The 19,266-nt window shown below is 39.9% G+C and overlaps 3 protein-coding genes across 3 annotated transcripts in view; all 3 read left to right on the plus strand.

Moving 5' to 3' along the window:
• The first annotated feature begins 459 nt into the window (after positions 1-459).
• Positions 460-5,399, plus strand: hsp90b1 (heat shock protein 90, beta (grp94), member 1). The gene is made up of 18 exons (XM_024282530.2): positions 460-618; positions 1,123-1,225; positions 1,407-1,548; positions 1,625-1,741; positions 1,827-2,158; positions 2,275-2,386; positions 2,488-2,616; positions 2,844-2,960; positions 3,045-3,182; positions 3,271-3,348; positions 3,456-3,521; positions 3,665-3,934; positions 4,022-4,267; positions 4,358-4,494; positions 4,582-4,660; positions 4,733-4,888; positions 5,005-5,103; positions 5,185-5,399. Exons 1-18 carry the CDS (start codon positions 570-572, stop codon positions 5,203-5,205), a joined length of 2,391 nt encoding a protein of 796 aa, XP_024138298.1. The 5' UTR covers positions 460-569; the 3' UTR covers positions 5,206-5,399.
• Positions 5,400-6,495: 1,096 nt separating this feature from the next.
• On the plus strand, positions 6,496-14,960 carry LOC112152757 (cAMP-dependent protein kinase type II-beta regulatory subunit). The gene is made up of 11 exons (XM_024282529.2): positions 6,496-7,222; positions 8,030-8,065; positions 9,496-9,548; positions 9,619-9,702; positions 9,785-9,891; positions 9,982-10,135; positions 11,123-11,224; positions 11,307-11,381; positions 11,457-11,525; positions 11,603-11,741; positions 13,643-14,960. Exons 1-11 carry the CDS (start codon positions 6,727-6,729, stop codon positions 13,774-13,776), a joined length of 1,449 nt encoding a protein of 482 aa, XP_024138297.1. The 5' UTR covers positions 6,496-6,726; the 3' UTR covers positions 13,777-14,960.
• Positions 14,961-15,187: 227 nt separating this feature from the next.
• The window catches only part of hbp1 (HMG-box transcription factor 1), a 10,221-nt gene continuing 6,142 nt past the window's right edge, over positions 15,188-19,266 (plus strand). The window contains exons 1-5 of the mRNA XM_024282528.2: positions 15,188-15,320; positions 16,572-16,730; positions 16,809-16,986; positions 18,879-18,999; positions 19,092-19,206. Of these exons, the coding sequence (XP_024138296.1) occupies positions 16,658-16,730; positions 16,809-16,986; positions 18,879-18,999; positions 19,092-19,206 (487 nt within the window). The 5' untranslated portion in view covers positions 15,188-15,320; positions 16,572-16,657. The remainder of the gene's footprint in view (positions 15,321-16,571; positions 16,731-16,808; positions 16,987-18,878; positions 19,000-19,091; positions 19,207-19,266) is intronic.

A 19,266-nucleotide genomic window follows, 5' to 3' on the forward strand; every position in this document is an offset into this window, starting at 1 on the left:
AAAACAAAGCGATGCCATTCACAGAAATCCTATTCATTATCTCGGTTCTTATCTAGGTTTGTGGAGATATAAGTAAAAGGGGAAAACTCAGTAAAATAATAATAAAAATAATAATAAAATACCATGCTCCAAAATGTTATGTTTCAACTCATAAAGTTCTGCAAACGTAAAATTTGTGATTTTTTTTCTGCTACATTCTCAAATACAAGTCAAGTTCATCCAAAGAGATAATTTAAGATTTTTTTTTCCCACCACAAAAATCTCAGTTTTAGATATAGACGTGGTGAACGCTCATTCTCGGCCAATGGTGACGAGCCACGATTTTCGGCTATCGACTTATGTAGAAGAAGCTGATTGGACAGCGTGGGCCATGAGCTGCTCGGTGATTGGTCTGAGTTTGTGCGTGGTGCGCAGCGATTGGTCGGATGTCACGGGGTTTGACTGAGTGGGCTCGTTTGGTGGAGATGTAGCTGGCCAGCCTCTTGTGGAGACAGTACTGCACGAGCTGCCCTCACGGCTTTTGTCTCAGGCGCTGGAGACTCGCACCTTCATTCAAGCAGTAACTCAAAATGAAGCGACTCTGGGTGGTCGGGCTTCTTTGTGCACTTCTAGCATTTGGTGAGTTCCTCGACGAATAGTTCTTATCTTTTCAAGCTCTAACGTAACGGTTTAGTGTTTCTAGCTAGTTATGCTAACGTAAATTTCCGTTTAATAGTCCTTAAAATGTTCATACATTTGGAGAATTGTGCTCCATCTGTTCAATTATGGGGTGCTCGATGTTTAAACTAGTTTAAAACAACAAACGTTAAGGTTATTAATTAAATTTCCCCACAGAGTTAATTTATTTAATTTAATTGATAGCCTTTCCAGAACTTTCTCCCAGGAAAAATGTGTCGGCTATGCTAGCTCCATTCATTGAAATAGCTTTAATTAAATATATTTTCGCTTCTAGTGTTTTGCTCATTTCAATTAAAGTACTATTTAAAACACACAAGTCTTCCAGGAGTTGCAATGCATTTTTTTCTTTTTTCTTTTGCATAAATGTTCAAAATGAAATGGAGGTGCCTAACTTGTTTGATGCAAGAAGAAACGACTTAATTTGGTTGATCTCTTGGTTGGTAGCTGCTGTGAGAGCTGAGGATGAGATCGACGTCGATGCAACAGTGGAGGAAGACTTGGGAAAGAGCCGGGATGGTTCCAGAACAGATGATGAGGTGGTGCAGAGGTAGGTGTTACCGACTACCTGGAAGCCCTCTGAGGATTGTTACATGCACGGGTCATTCTAACTTTAAAGTCAACATGACCAGTCTACAAGGTCGGGGCAACCCTACTAGTTGGATTAAAGCCCCAGGATGACTTTTTGCTGCCTATTAATGGCTATATTCTGCATCTCTCCACCTTTTTAGAGAGGAAGAGGCTATCCAGCTCGATGGCTTGAATGCAGCACAGGTTAAAGAATTGAGGGAGAAGTCAGAAAAACACGCCTTTCAAGCTGAAGTCAACCGTATGATGAAGCTCATCATTAACTCTCTCTACAAAAACAAAGAGGTGAGCTAGAGTAAACATAATTTATGAACACTTCCTCGTTTGGCGTTGTGCTTTACCTCCTGGTCGTCTTTTGCAGATCTTCCTCAGGGAGCTGATTTCTAACGCCTCAGATGCTCTGGACAAGATCCGCTTGCTGTCTCTGACCAATGAGGATGCTCTGGCTGCCAATGAAGAACTGACCATCAAGATCAAAGTATGCACATGTGCAACATTTTTATTTTCACATTTCTGGGACTATTTCTAATCTGCTTCCATTTTTTTATTCTGCTTTTGTCCAGTCTGATAAAGAGAAGAACATGCTCCACCTCACTGACACTGGTATTGGAATGACCAAAGAGGAGCTGGTTAAAAACTTGGGCACCATTGCAAAGTCCGGCACCAGCGAGTTCCTCAACAAAATGACGGAGATGCAGTCTGAGGGCCAGTCCACTTCAGAGCTGATTGGACAGTTCGGTGTGGGATTCTACTCTGCGTTCCTCGTCGCTGACAAGGTCATCGTAACGTCCAAGCACAACAACGACACTCAGCACATCTGGGAGTCGGACTCCAATCAGTTCTCCGTGATTGAAGACCCCAGAGGGGACACACTGGGAAGAGGAACCACCATAACGTAAGTTTTTATTTTTAAACTACTTTCATTTTTTATTTTTGCTGACACATTAAGTCATATTTTGTTGCATAACTAATGTGGGTTTTCAAACACCCCCACTCTTTATGCAACACCAGGCTGGTTCTGAAGGAGGAAGCCTCAGACTACTTGGAGCTGGAAACTATCAAGAACCTCGTCAGGAAATATTCTCAGTTCATCAACTTCCCCATCTACGTCTGGGCTAGCAAGGTGAATATTTTCCAGTAAAACTTCAACTTTTATACTGGTTTACTGACATCCGCTTGAAAGAGAAAACAGTGCAGTGAACATATTTGTTTGTTTTCTATCAGACTGAGACAGTTGAAGAGCCCATTGAGGAGGATGCTGAGACAGAAGAACCAGAGAAAGAAGCTCCTGAAGATGAGGCTGAGGTTGAGGAAGAGGAGGGAGAAGACAAAGATAAGCCAAAGACCAAGAAGGTAACTCTTTCATTTAAGGAATACGCCTTAAAATTATTATGTTTTCATATGATCCTCAGATCAATGTGGTAAAATAAGTAATTCTTTTAAGATTTAAACTTAAAAGAACTTGGTATTGAAAATTGATTTCTACAGAATAAGATTTAAAGATGAGGTGTTTGTGACTGGTCAACCTCTAGCTGAAGTTTTCAAAAAGATTAAATTTACTGAAATATTTGTCGTCATAGGTTGAAAAGACTGTGTGGGACTGGGAACTGATGAACGACATCAAGCCCATCTGGCAGAGACCGGCTAAAGACGTGGAGGAAGAGGAGTACACGGCTTTCTACAAAACCTTCTCTAAAGTAAGCACCTGTGCAGGGGAACTTCACGTAACCGATGCTTCTTAGCTCTGAAGGTTTCTGTAAATATCCTCTTAATTTCAACAGGACAACGAGGATCCTCTGACTCACATCCACTTCACCGCTGAGGGAGAGGTCACCTTCAAGTCCATCCTTTTCATACCCAGCGCTGCTCCTCGTGGCCTCTTTGACGAATACGGCTCCAAGAAGAACGATTACGTTAAGGTTTGTAGTCGTTCTGTTGATGGAGAACATGTTCTCTAAACAAAATGCTTTTAAAAAAATATCTAAATGTTTTTTTTTCTCCCCTCAGCTGTTTGTCAGGAGAGTTTTCATCACAGATGACTTCAATGATATGATGCCCAAGTACCTCAACTTCGTCAAGGGAGTGGTAGGTTCCTCTTTTGTCCCAGTAAATCAGAAATCATTCATATATTAAGATATTTTATATGATGATTCAGTGTCATTTGAACTGACATGAAAATCTTCTTCTGTCAGGTGGACTCTGATGATCTTCCTCTGAATGTGTCCAGAGAAACGCTGCAGCAGCACAAACTGCTCAAGGTGGGTTTAAGGTTATGCAACAACTATTTTATTCTAACTATTTTTAAGAAAGTCGTAGTCAATCCTGTTTAGGTAGATGCATTTATATTTTAAAATCAAGATGTTTAAGGGATTTCATCTCAGCAATCATCGTCTTCATTTAGGTCATTCGCAAGAAGCTGGTCCGTAAGACTTTGGACATGATCAAGAAGATTGCTGAGGAGCAGTACAACGATAAGTTCTGGAAGGAGTTTGGAACCAACATCAAGCTGGGTGTTATTGAAGATCACTCCAACAGGACCCGTCTGGCCAAGCTGCTCCGCTTCCAGACCTCCAACAGCGAAACAGTCCTGGCCAGCCTGGAGCAGTATGTGGAGCGCATGAAGGAGAAGCAGGACAAGATCTACTTCATGGCGGGAACCAGCAGGAAGGAGGTGAGATGTGATCCTCTGCTAGGTGACTGTCAGGGTTATTAAACGGTACAAGATGTGCTAAAAAATTCTGTTTCTCTTCCTCTGTAGGCGGAGTCTTCTCCGTTTGTTGAAAGGCTGCTCAAGAAGGGCTACGAGGTGATCTACCTGACCGAACCTGTGGATGAGTACTGCATCCAGGCTCTGCCCGAGTTTGACGGCAAACGCTTCCAGAATGTGGCCAAGGAGGGCGTCAAGTTTGAAGAGAGCGAAACGGCCAAAGAGAAGAGGGAGGCTCTGGAAAAGGAGTTTGAGCCTCTCACAACTTGGCTGAAGGACAAAGCCCTGAAGGACAAGGTCAAGAGCAGTTTATATTTATGCCAGCAGTAATGAACTCCTCTTTTTTTAAGTTTTATATGCTTAATCTTGTTTCCCTCCTCATAACAGATTGAGAAGGCGGTCCTCTCTCAGAGGCTGACTGACTCCCCCTGCGCTCTGGTCGCCAGTCAGTACGGTTGGTCAGGAAACATGGAGAGAATCATGAAGGCACAAGCTTACCAGACAGGAAAAGACATTTCTACGAGGTGAGAATAACCCTAACCCACGTCTGAATTCTGATAGGCCCGAGTTATCGAGGAACGTTGCACTAAAATGTCACTGCTCTTCATCAGTTACTACGCCAGCCAGAAGAAAACATTGGAAATCAATCCCAAACATCCTCTAATCAAACAGATGCTCGGCAGAGTAAATGTAAGTTCAACCATTTGCTTTTGAGTTTCTACATTTTTAAGTTGAAGCTGATCATTGTTTGTTCACCTTTAGACTGACGCAGAAGACCAGACTGCTTCAGATCTGGCTGTAGTTTTATTCGAGACGGCCACACTGCGCTCCGGCTACCAGCTGGCCGACACAAAGGCTTACGGAGACAGGATAGAGCGCATGCTCAGACTCAGCATGAATGTACCTCTGGATGAACAGGTAAGGCATTGACCTGCCACATCAAATCTTAGGATTACACCCGCACTCCCAGATTCTCATTACTTTAATCGAGTCATCAAATTCTGGAGTGAATTAAAGAGGATTTTCTTTTACAGGTGGAAGAAGAACCAGAGGAGGAGCCAGAGGAGCAAGCAGAAGAAGACTCTGAAGCCAAAGAAGAAGAAGAAGTTGTAGACGATGATGAAGATGAAACGGTAAGAACACGATGAAGATGCCGTACTGCAGTTTCATCTTCCTGCTCATCTCATGATTTTTGTTTTTTTTTGTCCTTGCAGACAGAGAAGGATGAACTGTGAAGCACTGCATGGGAGAACGTGGAACAGTGAAGCTGAGAACTTAAAAACAAATGGTTCTAGTTCTGCTGTGGTCAACGTCACCCTGGGTGGGTGGGGTTCCTGGGTCGGGGTTTTTTAAGACGAGCATTTGTTCATTTTTTTCTTTTCTTTCTTTTTTTTTTCTTTTTTTTTTTTACATTCCCTGTGACTGTAAATTTTGTTAATATTTAACTGAATTCTTTATTGAAAAAATACGATCCTGTATTGATCAAATAAATGTTTCCTGGAAAAAATAAATCTGTGTTCTGTGTTAAAAATGGATTTTTGTTTTAAATGCATTGCAGGATTCTTTTTCCCCCCATTAGTTTAATTTGAATAAAACAAATATTTATACAACTTAAAGCTAAATTTGCCGGAGTTTTTTTGTGCCAAATAGTGTATTAGTAATTTTTTAATCAATATTTAGAATTGTCACAAGTGTTAATAATTGGAAATTTCAAGGGGAGGAAAAAGCCATTTGCTTTCATTAGGTAGACGGCAGGGGGCGCTGCTGCCAACAAATTCAGAACGAGGGAATAGTGTTTTAGAATCAGAATCAGAATCAGAAACGTTTATTGTCATTGCACATGGGGATACAATGAAATTGCAGCAGCCTTGGACATAAGAAGTTAAAAAATAATAATTATAATAATAAAATAGAAAAATAAAATAGAATATAGTAGTGGTTTTTAGTTTTACCCAATGAGTTTAATATTATAACACTGAGTTTATCTGCTAAGAATGGCCCATTAAATTATTTTTTTTTAATTTCCTTGTTTTGGTGGGCTTTTACTTTGAAAGGAAAGTCTCAGGTGAATTTGTAAAATTGAATGGTTGCAGCATAGATGCGTTCTCTCATATTCAGCAGAAACAAATGTGCCTCATTAATAAAAGGTGATGAAAGTGGATCACAGAAGTGGCAGGTGTGTCACGGTGATGGGAGACTGTGGTTAGTTTGGTTTACCGAACGTCTCCTCCCAGTCAGCATCAAGGGAGTTTCCTTTCTACACCCCCGCTCTTCCTTTCTGTGCAAAAGTGAAACCAAAATGCAAATTTTGTTTTCAGATGGTAATTGGTGCGCATTAGAAACCATTTTTTTAATGTCCCTTTAAGGACTCCGTAGACTATTAATTTAGTCAAATATCAACAAAAAATAGCAAAACTAACATTAATTTTTACAATTTTTATAATTCTAAGCTTTAAAAGTGCGTTTGTGCACAATTTTATGATACACAAATAAACTAACAATTAACTTAAATTGATTTTTTTCTCTTAAATGTCTTTAAACATGTAATGATCGCGATTATGTAACCGTGTAATGGTTGTCTTTTCTGGAACCTCCTCCGCTTTGGGTCCAAGCATTGATCTGTGACTGAGGGAGCAACCGGAGGGTCTCTCGTTTCTTCCCCTTTATTTGGATTTTTGCGACTGACTGCAGCTTCTGCGCCGCTGCCGCTCATACGCAATCCCTGGATAGGTGGTTGCCATGGATTCCTGGGTCACATGCGTGGGTTTCCTATAGCCAGAAGCAGCAGAAGATGCTTGGACCAAAAATCCAGAGCCATTTTCATTAAAGAAAAAAAAAAGAAAAACAGAGCGAATCCGCCGCGGACGCCTTCCTGCCGGAGTGACCCGACGACATCCGATTATTCTCCATCTCGGCTGTTTGATAATCCTTCACTTCCAGCTTCAACCGGGTTCGTCCACATTTATAGACTGATAACAGGAATGAGTATAGAAATTCCTGAAGGACTGACGGAGCTGTTACAGAGCTTTACCGTGGAAGTGTTAAGGAACCAGCCAAGGGATTTACTCGAGTTTGCATTGCAGTACTTCACCCAGCTGAAGGACAACGAGACGAAAGAGGCCGCTTTTGGCAATGACCAAAATTCGGCCCCGAGATCTGGAAAAGCGGTCAATTTCATTGACGAAGCCATGCAGATCGATTCCGAGAACGGGGAGGAGGAGGAGGAGGACGACGACGACGAGGAGTTTATAGGTAGGGAAGTCGAATATTTACGCGTGAATGAGGGGTGGTTAAAAAAACACGTATTTTAGTCGCACGAGCGCACCGCCGCGTGCGCGACCGTTGCTCTGTGGCACTTCAAGGGAATGATGCTCCGCCGCGCGCCACCTTGCATCCATTTGCCATATATGGTCATGCTCTTCATCTCCACAAAAACCCACACAAAAGCACATTTTTAATCAATTTAAAAGACGTTTGTCACAACTAAGCCGCCATTTTTGCTGTTTATTGTTCAAAAAGCCGAATAATATATTGAATATTTCCTGTCTGAGGCGTAGGCCTGAGGGGCCTATTTACCCTGTTAGGCTAATAGCAAAAAAAATGGAAGACAGCTTACAAAGGTAAAAGGCGGAAGGTCAGCTTCCCAACACACACACATGCACATATTTGGGTGAAATGGGGTTTCTTGAAGTGATATTGTTTATTGTAGCCACCAACTGCCGGCAGCTGCGGGAGATTTGTGACAGTGGGGAGTGTGGGGTCTGCCAGGCAGGCTGCAACGGTTACATAAGGCCACATTCACTTGTTAAATCACATCTGTTGGTCACACTCCCACTGTCCCGGCCATGGAGCCGCCCACCTGATGTTTCTTTCATGCTGATTTATGAAGGGCTTGGCACATGTGGCTCTGTTTGACATTTGAATTATTGTTTATTTCTTATTTAAATTCAGAAGCCTGATCAAAGTCCTGCTGCAGGTTGAATATGAAAGCACACATTTTCCCTGAAATGGCTGTTGAAGATGATTGAATGTAATGTTTTTTGTTGTTATGCTTTGCAGCCCCAGTGATAAACAGATTCATCAGAAGAGCTTCAGGTGAGTTCATGGTTTTGCAGTTTAATTTTGTGTCATTAAAGAGAATCCTGCACAGTGTCAGTGCAGGAAACTGATACTTAAACATTCAGACTACACCACATCTGTCATAGTTTGATGATTTTTTTTCCATCTGTCTTTTGTATCTGTCCTCCTGTTAGAAACAAACTGATTTATAGGGGCCTCTGGAGCCTCTTTGTCTTGACCCTGGTGCATAGTATCATTGATATGTCATTGATTGAATATCCACACAAATGTTACGTTTACTTCTTCTACTTATAACAATGTTGCATTTATGACAACAGTAGAAGAACTTTCATATTTTTATATTTGGTTCTTCCACTTGAAGTAGTGCAAGATTCATAAAAATGTAACAAAAAAAGTCAATGTAACAAACTCATTCTGAGTTTTAAAAGGTAAATTCACGTAAATTAGTTTTTAATATCAGCAAGTCTTACCTAAATAGAAGCATTATGGGTCTCACATGCATCATTATCCAGTTCTTTACACTTATAAGAACCTGTTTGACAGGGGTGTCAAGCTCAATCACACAGGGGGCCAAAATCCAAAACACACCTTAGGTCGCAGGCCGAACAGCATAAACATTCATAGAACTCACTTAAACTAAATTTTTAAAAATTTAAAAACACAACTTTTTAATATTACTTCGAACAAAAACAGGCTGGAATATTATTCCAGAATAATTCACTTTAAAAATTTTACTTGTATTTTGTCAAAATTATGCAAGTTAGATGTCAGGCCATTAATAAAAATGAAATAAAATGATCTGGAGGGCCGGATATAGTTACCTAGAGGGGCGGATCTGGCCCCTGGGCCGTGACTTTGACACATGCGGTATGGGATTCATTCATAGGGTTGTAGTTTTATTTTTGGGTAGACTGGATCTGCTGGTCCTGCATGCTTTTTCTTTAACTGTTTTTGGTCCAAAAATGCTAAACAGGGAAGTGACTTCTAGTCAAAGTAGCCACCAGATAGGAAGTTGTTGATTCCTTCAAGAAAGAAATATAGTAGCGGATGATTCAGGAAAATTTCACTTTTGACAGAAAGGAAAATATTTAGAATTCCAGAGATTTGTTTATCTTTTACATACACACAAAAGACATAGATTACATTAAATTGAAGTTTTTGAGAGAACTTAAAGGAAAACTGAATAATTTATAGCTAAAGGAAAAAAACTGCAATTGTTTTGAAAACTATATCAAAATAAGCCTCAAGTTAATTTAAACATACACCAAAAATATGCATACTATGTGTTTGCAATGACTGATTAAATACATGTTTTTAATTCAGACAAGCAAATAGCTAATAGAAGTGTTGACTGCTTGTAACTCGTACCCTCCATGCAAATAACCTGAAAAATAAGTTGGAAGTCAAGTTCACATTTGTTTTGTTTGTTTATCTTTGTCATGCAGTGTGTGCTGAAGCGTTCAACCCTGATGAAGATGAAGAAGATAAAGAGCCCAGAGTAAGTAACACAATATGAAAAATGTACCTTCCTGAGAACACCAGACAAGAATTTGATTTCTTTCCTGAAGGTCACCTACCCCAAAACTGACGAACAGAGACAGAGACTACAGGAGGCGTGCAGGGACATTCTTCTGTTCAAGAATCTGGATCCTGTGAGTGGATTCTTCCGTAAGCTCAGATATACGAGTTTATGTCTTCACGCCCGAGACCTAAAATCTTTATTTAAACCTTCAGGAAGAAATATCTCAAGTGCTGGATGCCATGTTTGAGAAGTTCTGCACAGAAGGAGAGCACATCATTGATCAGGATGATGATGGCGACAACTTCTATGTGATCGAAAGGTTCCTTCAACGCTTTCACTTCTTTTCTGGCTGCACGTTCTAAATGATTCTCTCTTGCTGGTTGTTTATCTTCCGCTTGTGTTTGTCCAGTGGGACATTTAACATTTTCGTGAAGGTGGACGGCATCGAGAAGCTGGTGGGCTGCTATGACAACAGAGGCAGTTTTGGAGAACTGGCGCTGATGTACAACACCCCCAGAGCTGCCACAATCATTGCCACCTCGCCTGGAGCCCTTTGGTGCCTGGTGAGTAAACCATCACTTCCTCCTGCAAGAGCACAGCTGGCTCCTTACTTAGTTTTTCTAGCACGCTGTGCAGTCAGTTGGGACAATTTAAATAGGTTGTTTGTGGCGGCGTACTCCCCGCTAACCCTGAGAAAGATCATGTTTTACCGCTTAAACACACATGTTATGGAATAGGGAGAAAAAAACACTTTAGATGTCATTTTAGGAACACTTACAATCAGGAAGAAATAGCAAAACTAAAAACAGTAACTGTTTTTTTTTAGATTTTGAGCCTGTTTTATCAAATTTAAAGCACATTTTTTAGCATCAAAAGGTCATTTTTTTAGTGGTATTGAATTTCTTTCACCACAATTGTCTGGCGATAGAGTCGCAACTTGACCCCTTAAAGCGAAGCTGCTGGTTCGTTTGTGACTCAGTCCCCGAAGTGAGTCACGATTGAGGGTCGTTCCCTGAAAAGGGGAGTTAACAGCCATTTCTGCGTGGAGCAGGCGGCGTGCCGCTGCGTCCCCCACTGACCCGGCTCTTGAAGCACGCAGCTGAGTGTGCGGTCCGCGGTTAGTTTCGGACGGAGGCTTTTCTGCCAGACGGGCTCTGAGCAAGCAGTAAATTATAGTGGTTAATCAGAGCCACTTAGGCCCAAGTGGCTCAGTCAGTCAGTCAGGGACAGATTTTAACAGCTTGATGCTCCCCCCAGCAGCTACGCATTCCTCTCGTGGGGCGTCTCCCGCTCTTTTACGTGGAGGTTTCTGACATGCAACAGCAAGAGTCACACATTATTTAAAGCAAGAGAACAACACAAACACCTAACTAACTGTTCAGTGAATTTATGTGAATTATTGTTGGCTAAAAAGCACTGGATGCAAAAAAAAGCAAATTTTTAAATAGATAATTAAATAGAAAAACAAGATGCATTCAAATAATTATAGTTAATGCAAATAATAGTATGTGGGTGTTTTGGATGACTTACACTATTTCTTTTTCATTCAGGATCGTCTGACATTCAGGAGGATCATAGTGAAGAACAACGCCAAGAAGAGGAAGCTTTACGAGGCATTCATCGAAACACTACCACTGCTTACATCTTTAGAGGTCAGGACACTTCTTGATCCAGATTTATCAAAGTCTACTATGCATTTAGAATGAGCGCAGTGTAATGTTCTTCTCCCTACAGACATCAGAGAGAATGAAGGTGGTAGATGTCCTCTCCACCAGAGTGTACAACGATTCACAGCAAATTATTGCTCAGGTGAGGAAGAATGATTTTTTTCCATTTTTTGTTACTAGTTTTGGTGCTCTTCACAAGTATTTGTCTCCTTTCTAGGGTGACTTGGCAGACTGCTTCTACATTGTTGAGAGTGGCCAAGTTAGAATCACAATGAAGAGAAGCCGGGTATGCTATATTTCCTGATATAAACAGATATAAATCATTGTCTGAATTTCTTATCGTCTTTATTTCTTTCCTTTCAGATGACAAAAAAAGATCAGGAGGAGGAAGAGGTGGAAATCGCAACCTGCACGAGGGGCCAGTATTTCGGGGAGCTGGCTCTGGTCACAAACAAGCCCAGAGCCGCATCTGCCTATGCTGTGGGGAGCGTCAAATGCCTGGGTAAATTTGTGCAATCGCATCATTCATGTTGTCGGCGTTCGCCAAGCGAAACGGCTGTGCCTGATTATTCTTCAGTCTGCTCCTTTTGATTTACGATGAACCCAGTAAACGTGTTGCAAAAAGTAGTCTCTTTGTGTGTACTACAAGTATACTTAGTATATACTAAAGGTCTGAATCTGCAATTCAAAAATCTACTGCCCTAGAAATTTCCCAGAAGTCTTTGCCAAAATACAGTATGCATCAATGCTTACTAGATTGGCAAATGTAGACCACAATGCATTGCATTTGAATGATTTATCATTTCAAAAATGTATTTAAATGTTTTTTTTTCATATAAATGATCCAAGTTTTCATCATCAGAACATAGAACATAGTGGAATGGATTCATGCACTAATGGAGGTAAATGAGGGGTAGGTGGGAGCAACCATTACAAGTGGGGCAGAACAAAAGATAGCAAAAACCTATGAGCAGTCTCTACATTTAGAATTAAAGAACTAAAAAATGCATAAGAAAACAACTGCAAACCAGTAAAGAAGAATTAGAAAAACATCAACCAGACAACAGCAACACATTCTTTGAAATTGTTTCTTAATAGCCAATTTGAGAAAAATTATAACAAAAGCTAAATCGTATAATCTATTATATGATTGTTTGAATAAAGTTGATTCGATGTGGTTTATTTGACAATGTTGAACAAACAAAAACAGAAATGTTGAGGTCTGACTGAACTCAGAACAAACTAAAACCCTTCTAGAAGGATTTCTAAGACCAAAGTCCCTCTGGAGTAGCCAGTGTTTGGCTAAATCCTAGGGGTGTAACGACTCATTTTAATAACAATTTGATTCATTTCATAATTTTTGGTTGCTAATACAATTCATAGTCGATATATTGGTTCATTATGAACGATCCGATTTACTGATCCAGGACAAATTCAACCAGTGTGACTCAGAGATAAATACCTGGTACTGAACAGTGAAGTTTTCCAGATTCCTTGTATTTGTTACAAGATAATTAAGTGTAAATTAAATATGTTTATGACAAATTCATTCCAAATGGTATTTTCCAATATCGATATGACCGATTTATGTCCTTTTGAAATAATTGTATAATGGTAATGTTAATTAACAAGATTGATTGGACAGATTGATCTGGTTGGATCATAGGGATATAAATCGATTAATTGATTAAGTTTAGTAATGGTGCAGAGGTAGAGTGGTCGACTTCTGATCAGAAGATTTCAATTTCAGTTCCTGCTTTGCATGCTCATGGCTGTACAGCCATTAGGGCAGGGGTATTCAAATCCAGGCCTCGAGGGCCGGTGTCCTACATGTTTTCCAACCAACCTTCCATTGAAGCTCCTTATTGGCTAAACATACCTGATCCTGGAAATTAGTAGCAGATAAGGCAGGATTTCTGGAAAACCTACAGCAGAGAGGCCCAAATCCAGGCCTCGAGGGCCAGCTTCCTACAAAACATGTAGGACACCGGCCCTCGAGGCCTGGACTTGAATACCCCTGCATTAGGGCCTTCTAAGAAGGTAGTAAAGTTCTAAATGCCATTTACCATTGTTACACCCCTATTAATTCCAAATACACATGAAAAACTCTTGTGTATTTTTTGAGGCTGTGTTTTTGATGGGTCTTAAAAGGAGTAAAGGTTTTTCCACAAAGGTTATTCTTTTTTTTTTAAGTGTTTTGTTTTTAATTTTTTTGCAACCAACTTGGTTTGATTTATTTTTTTCCTGCATGTTCTCTATCATAACTATTGTCATAAAAGTGTAGATATCAGCTTTAAACTTAATATATACACCAAGTGTGTTTTGTCTTCATTAAAAATCTAGTTATGATGTAAGTTCCAGTATGAATGAAAGTCATAAAAATGACTCTTCTTGCCTCACCAGTCATGGACGTCCAAGCGTTTGAAAGATTGCTTGGCCCGTGCATGGACATCATGAAAAGAAACATCGCAAACTACGAGGAGCAGCTGCAGAGCCTTTTTGGAAGTAGCCCGGAAATTGAGCAGCCGAGTGCATGAGGTGACTCCAATGGACCATGAGGGGATAGATGGGTGATGGGATGGGGGTACTTGTGTGGATGTTTTTCCCCATAGCCCTTTTAAAAGCCTTCTTTTTTTTTTTTTTTGTTACGAGAAATGTGAATAAACACTACACAATCGCATTTGTGTGTCAAATAAGTAAACCATACTGAATAGTCACATTTAAGTAGAATTTGTCACAAATGTCATGACTTCGATTAGCCAAAGCAAAGTTGCTTTAAGCTTGTTTTGTTATGTTTTTCGAGACTTTCATCTTTAAAAATGTAAGTACACATTTTACTTGTAAGTGCCATGTATGTTGGTTGTTTCAAAACCAAACATTTTGTTAACTTAAACGTTACCCCAGTGTTACAGCTACGCTTAAAGCATTGCTTTGTTTGTAACTTCTACACTGTATTAAAAACCAGAAGCCAAAGCAATTTCTTACTGGATCATTGTTGATAACTATGTCCTGTTCTCCTATCACAGCTGGAACATAAAAACAGACAAGAAAATCTAAACTACATATAGTCGGGTATTGTTTTCTTTTTTGCTTTCTGACTGCATCAAGTTTTATTAATAACACACACACTTTTTATCAGTTTTACCTGCATCTTCTTCATAAACTGTACTTAAATGTTTGTGGCTGTTTGCCTAATGTTCTGCTTCTACAAAATAGAAAAAGAATGAACAAATTTAAGAAAAAAATGTTTTTTTTTAATACACAACAAATTATGCTTTTAAAATTGAGTATTAACTGTTATTATATAAGCCCCCTTTGACTTGAGAGGTTGCCACCCTAGATTAGTTAGCATAGGCAATGTTGTGACATCATTTAATTCACTTGTTTAATTGTAAAATGTTTACTCATGCTGCTTTTGTGTTGGTGTACTATAAATTGTTGAGACAGCTTTTATCGCTGCCTACCTCTGCCAAAAAAGAAAAACAAAAAAAAAACTATCCTCCATTTCCCCATTCAGTGGGAATTCAATGTCCTTCCCTTCTTCCTTTAGCAAAATCGAGATATGGAGTCATCTGTATTTCTGCAGCAGAAATGTTTTAAACAGGGTTTACATTTAAACATGCTGACTTTATCCCCTCTGGTGGCACAAGCCATTTTGAAGGCAAACAGAGATGACATGTACGTTTCACTTTTCATGTCAATAAAGAAAGTTTTGTACTTGTGTGTGACGTTATCAAACTTATTTCTTCATACAGCTGATCAAAAGTTAGCTTCTACAATTAAATTAAAATCCTAAAAGATCACAGAAAACGAAAATATTTCCTTGCAAAAAAATCCCCCATGCATTGTTCGTGTTATTGCCAATCAGCTGTTACTGGGTAGTAACAGGCTTGTACTTTCGGCCAATCAGAACATCATCAACAAACTAAGCCCCGCCTCTATATTTGATAAACATTTCAGCCAATGAAATCGCCGGAATGCTGTTATTGACGTGTGTCTCCACCAATAGGAGTCCTTCTGTGGTAACATTCATTTCCACCCTTCGACTGAATCCGAGAGTTTGTGGTAGGCGATAGGTATGGTAAGTAAAGAAGTTAAGCACTTTTGGAGAAAAATAAACGGTTTAGACTAAGTATTGACTTCATTTTTATGCGCTTCGTCCGTTTTTGGGGATATTTTGGCGTTTCAGCGAGGTTGTCATTGGGTTGTTTCGTGTCGAATGAAAGGTTGATCGACAATGTTTTTTTTTTCTTCTTCTTTTTTTCCGCTATGACGCTTGTTGTTTTGTTGAATAAAAACACACCCCAAACGCCGTTTCGTGGACTTTAAAGGGCCTCTCTAATGACACTAATGCCGTCGTTACCCTATAAAATGTTGTTAAAAGGCGTCTGGAGGTCTTGGTGTCATTCATTTTGAACGGTTGCGTCATGCCTCAACTTGTTGACATTCTTTTGTTTACAGTGTTAGACTCAAGAGCCTGTACTGATGTGTTGAATAAATTGCTGCTGCTTTTGAGGAATTGGTAATGTAGGGGGTTAGTATATAATTCGTTTCACGGGGAAAAAATGTGTTTTAAACGGCTGTTTTTGTCCTTAATCAGCAATGTACTCACAGTGTTCGCGATGTCGTAAAACAGAACATTTTCTTCTATTAATATTTTTACGTTTTGTGGGGAGTTACGACTGTCCGTGCTTAAACGAGAGCCTTAAATCGTTTATTGTTTGTCTTTTTTTATTTTTCAGCTGTTTTTTCCTATGCAGACGTTTGTTATAAAACACAAAATAAATAAATCCCAAACGTCGAACTCTTTTTTTATTATTTAGGTTGTCAAGTCCTCAAAAGTAGTAAAATATATGGTGTATTTTGCCGTATTGTTCTCGACGAATTTCTGCTATTTATCGAATTTGGCTGCGCAGTTCTGAATGAATGAGCACTGTTGCGCATGCGTCAACCCTCTAAGTTTATAAACAAGGCCTCCATGCAGCGAGTCACATGACCCGTCACTGAGGTTTCCGTGATGGAACAAAGGGTTCCCTAAAACCTGCTCTTATTTACCTTGATACAAACACCTCAGAATTCAATGTTGAGGCTGAAATCTATTTTATTACCATGACCTCTTATTTTGAAAACTGTTTTTCTTTTTAAATCGGGGAGTTTTTATTACATTTTATGCAATGTTTGGTAAACATCAAATTTAATTTAAAATTATAACACTTCAAAAGTAGAAATGAAAGTAGATGAATGAGTACAATATCATGTCATTGTAAAAATTGATTTCAGGAGTGCTTTATTTGCATTAGTGAAGATGTTTTTCTGTTGTTTTTTGCCCCAGTGTTCAATGGCTCAGAGTCTGATTATGACAGCGACATAAGTGTGCTTTTGCTTTTGGAAGAAGAAACAAGACAATATATTGTGACAATGGACGAGTCCTTTGATCCTCTGAAATGCAACGAGGACCTGTCTCCATCCCCTGGGTGCCACATGGATTATGGTAAATGAATACATAAAAATCATAATCCATGTTTGACAAACGGATTGGACTGAACTTGAATGCAACTCCTTTTCTCAGATGATATGCCAGACTTGCAGGAGGTGGAGGAGGACCAGAGGTCTCAGGGCTTGTTCCAGGTGGGAGCTGTGTCTCACCAGGAGCTCAGCGGCGCCCCGAACACCAACTGGCTCGCAGAATTGGCCAAAATTGCCACCAGTCCTCAGAGTCCTCTGCTAAAGGATGCTCCACACATAAGGTTCGTGATTCAGTCATACATGCAATGCAGACATAAAGACCAGCTGAAACCTGTGAAAACATGAGCCAGTACCTGTGGGGCGTCCAAAAAAACAGGACTGGCAAGTTAGCGGCATGTTATTATGAACCTTGAAATAACTCTTTCAATTTAGCCTTTTTTAGACTGTAATGCTGTCTAAACATGAGCTGACATTTACCTTATAAGGGAATCATAATATAGCTTTGAAAGTTACTGTGGTCCATTTAAAAAAAAAGAACAAAGCAAAAGTATCTTTGAAGATTCCTATTTATTCAGGTTGATTCCATCAAAGTAGTAGACAGAAGACATTTTACCTCTTCTCAGAGAGGCTTCAGGGTTTCCTTGGAGAATCCAAATCATGCTTCATGGAGAAAAGGTGAAACAGTTTTTCAGAAAAAATGTTGTCACTATTGGATCAGTTATTCTAGTGTTCAACATTTTCGTACTAAAGTACCACTAGTAAATAAAAAAGTAGACTAAAAACAACTTTTGTTGAGTGTTTTGTTTCTGCTTTAACCACAAAATAAAGAGACTTAAAAAAGGTAAAGTCTCAGTGCGGGAAAAGAGGAGAAGAACGCTACAATATATTTTCCATTATCTCATTATCACGAGAAAATGAATTTTGTGTTCTCGTGATCACGGGATAATTTATCTCATTATCGTGAGAAAAAAAAATTAGGGCAGGCTGTTTTCGGCTTCCATAATAAACTAAGGCCCAATCTGAATTCTGCCCTTCTCCCTAGCCCTTTATTTAGCCCTCCAAATGGAGAGTTTTGAAAAAAAGTGTCACATAATTTGGACGTCACTTTCGTTCGATGACGTCACCAATAATCGCTGGTCCACTAGCTTTAGCGTGGCGCTTCCAGCGCTCACTTATACTTTACAACATTGGTTTTATTGCTTTAAAAAGGTCATGCTACAACAAAAAGTCATTACTTACATTTAAATGTAAACTTCTGTGCTTCAGAGCACACCCACGTGAAGAAAAGCGCCTCTCAGCGTGAGGCGGTTTACTCTCGCGACGGAGGACGGAGGGTCACAATAATTTTTTTTTTTTTTTTAATTCCGTACACACTTACACTAAAAAGGCCCCTTCAAATGGAGGAGAAGGGGAAAGGAGAAGGGACGAATTTGCACTGGGCCTAAGTCTGATTGACTTTTTTTACTTTGGTAAAATAAGAAAACCTATCTAAATTATTAGGATTTTCCATTCATTTTCTTCCACACATCTTGGACCGGGTCACAGGGGCAGCAGGTTAAGCAAAGATGCTGAGATTTTCCTCTCCCTGGCCATTGTCCTCCAGCTCCTGTAGGGAGAATTCCAATGTGTTCCTGGGCCAGTCGAGAGATGTGGTCTCTCCAACAGTTCTGGGGTCTTTCCTGGGTTCTCCACTTGGTGGGACAAACCCAGGAGGCATCTGGGCTACATGCCTGAGCTGCATGGATTTTAATGATGTGAAATAATTTTACATTTGTCTTGGTTTAATGTTTGTTTTGCAGTCCTTAAGACCACCTCAGAGGTAAATTGAGGCTTCAGGGAAAAATTGAATTAAAAATGCAACTGTACTAGTGTTCTTCCTCAGGACGTTGCAGATCGTTTAGGAGATATTCATTCATAAGTGGAGGGATCTGCATCAAAATCTGAAACTTCAGAAACTCGAGGAAGCAGGAACAATTTGATAAGAAGACAGGGGCCTCAGGGACACATCTGCACTGAAACACCAACAGGCACATAAGATCACTTCAGCTCACAGTAGTTTCAGTCCAGAACAACTCTCTAATGTGACTCTATGACTTTCTCATTATTACAGAAGTCTAATTTCAGAACCATTTTTATTAAATCTATACGTCTTCATTACATTCTTGTATTTCAGGTCATCTCCAGTTCACATCTTTGGCAACAGCAATAGTTTACATTCCTATGCCCGGCCCCCATTAGCCAGCAGTGCACCCAACCCGTCCAGAGGCCACCTCAGGGAGCGCAGACGTGTCAGGGTACATTCACCATCCCTCTACCTCTACAGTGCACTTTTGATTCTCTCCTGAATGCTTTGATTATTAAATGTTGTACCTTTGACTCTGAACAGGCCAGCAGTGAATCTGAGTCTGGAGTTTTTTCAATGTCCTCGTCGTTTTCTGATGATGAAGACATGGCCTGGTCTCACTCGTGGCCCTCGACAGCCTGGCACTGCTTCCTGAAAGGTGTGCACACGCACATTTTTAAACAGACAGTATGCATTTATAAGAACCCCCCCCCCAAAA

Source organism: Oryzias melastigma, linkage group LG6, assembly GCF_002922805.2.
Source record: "Oryzias melastigma strain HK-1 linkage group LG6, ASM292280v2, whole genome shotgun sequence".
NCBI lineage: Eukaryota > Metazoa > Chordata > Actinopteri > Beloniformes > Adrianichthyidae > Oryzias > Oryzias melastigma.

What these genes read in the sequence shown, in the direction of transcription:
- LOC112152757 (XM_024282529.2), top strand. Translation starts at nt 6,727, where the DNA reads ATGCGTGGGTTTCCTATAGCCAGAAGCAGCAGAAGATGCTTGGACCAA. An exon ending in CGACGACGAGGAGTTTATAG is followed by an intron (nt 7,223 to 8,029) that starts GTAGGGAAGTCG and finishes TATGCTTTGCAG; the next exon opens with CCCCAGTGATAAACAGATTC. An exon ending in AAGAAGATAAAGAGCCCAGA is followed by an intron (nt 9,549 to 9,618) that starts GTAAGTAACACA and finishes TCTTTCCTGAAG; the next exon opens with GTCACCTACCCCAAAACTGA.
- hsp90b1 (XM_024282530.2), top strand. Translation starts at nt 570, where the DNA reads ATGAAGCGACTCTGGGTGGTCGGGCTTCTTTGTGCACTTCTAGCATTT. An exon ending in TTGTGCACTTCTAGCATTTG is followed by an intron (nt 619 to 1,122) that starts GTGAGTTCCTCG and finishes CTTGGTTGGTAG; the next exon opens with CTGCTGTGAGAGCTGAGGAT. An exon ending in ATAAGCCAAAGACCAAGAAG is followed by an intron (nt 2,617 to 2,843) that starts GTAACTCTTTCA and finishes TTGTCGTCATAG; the next exon opens with GTTGAAAAGACTGTGTGGGA.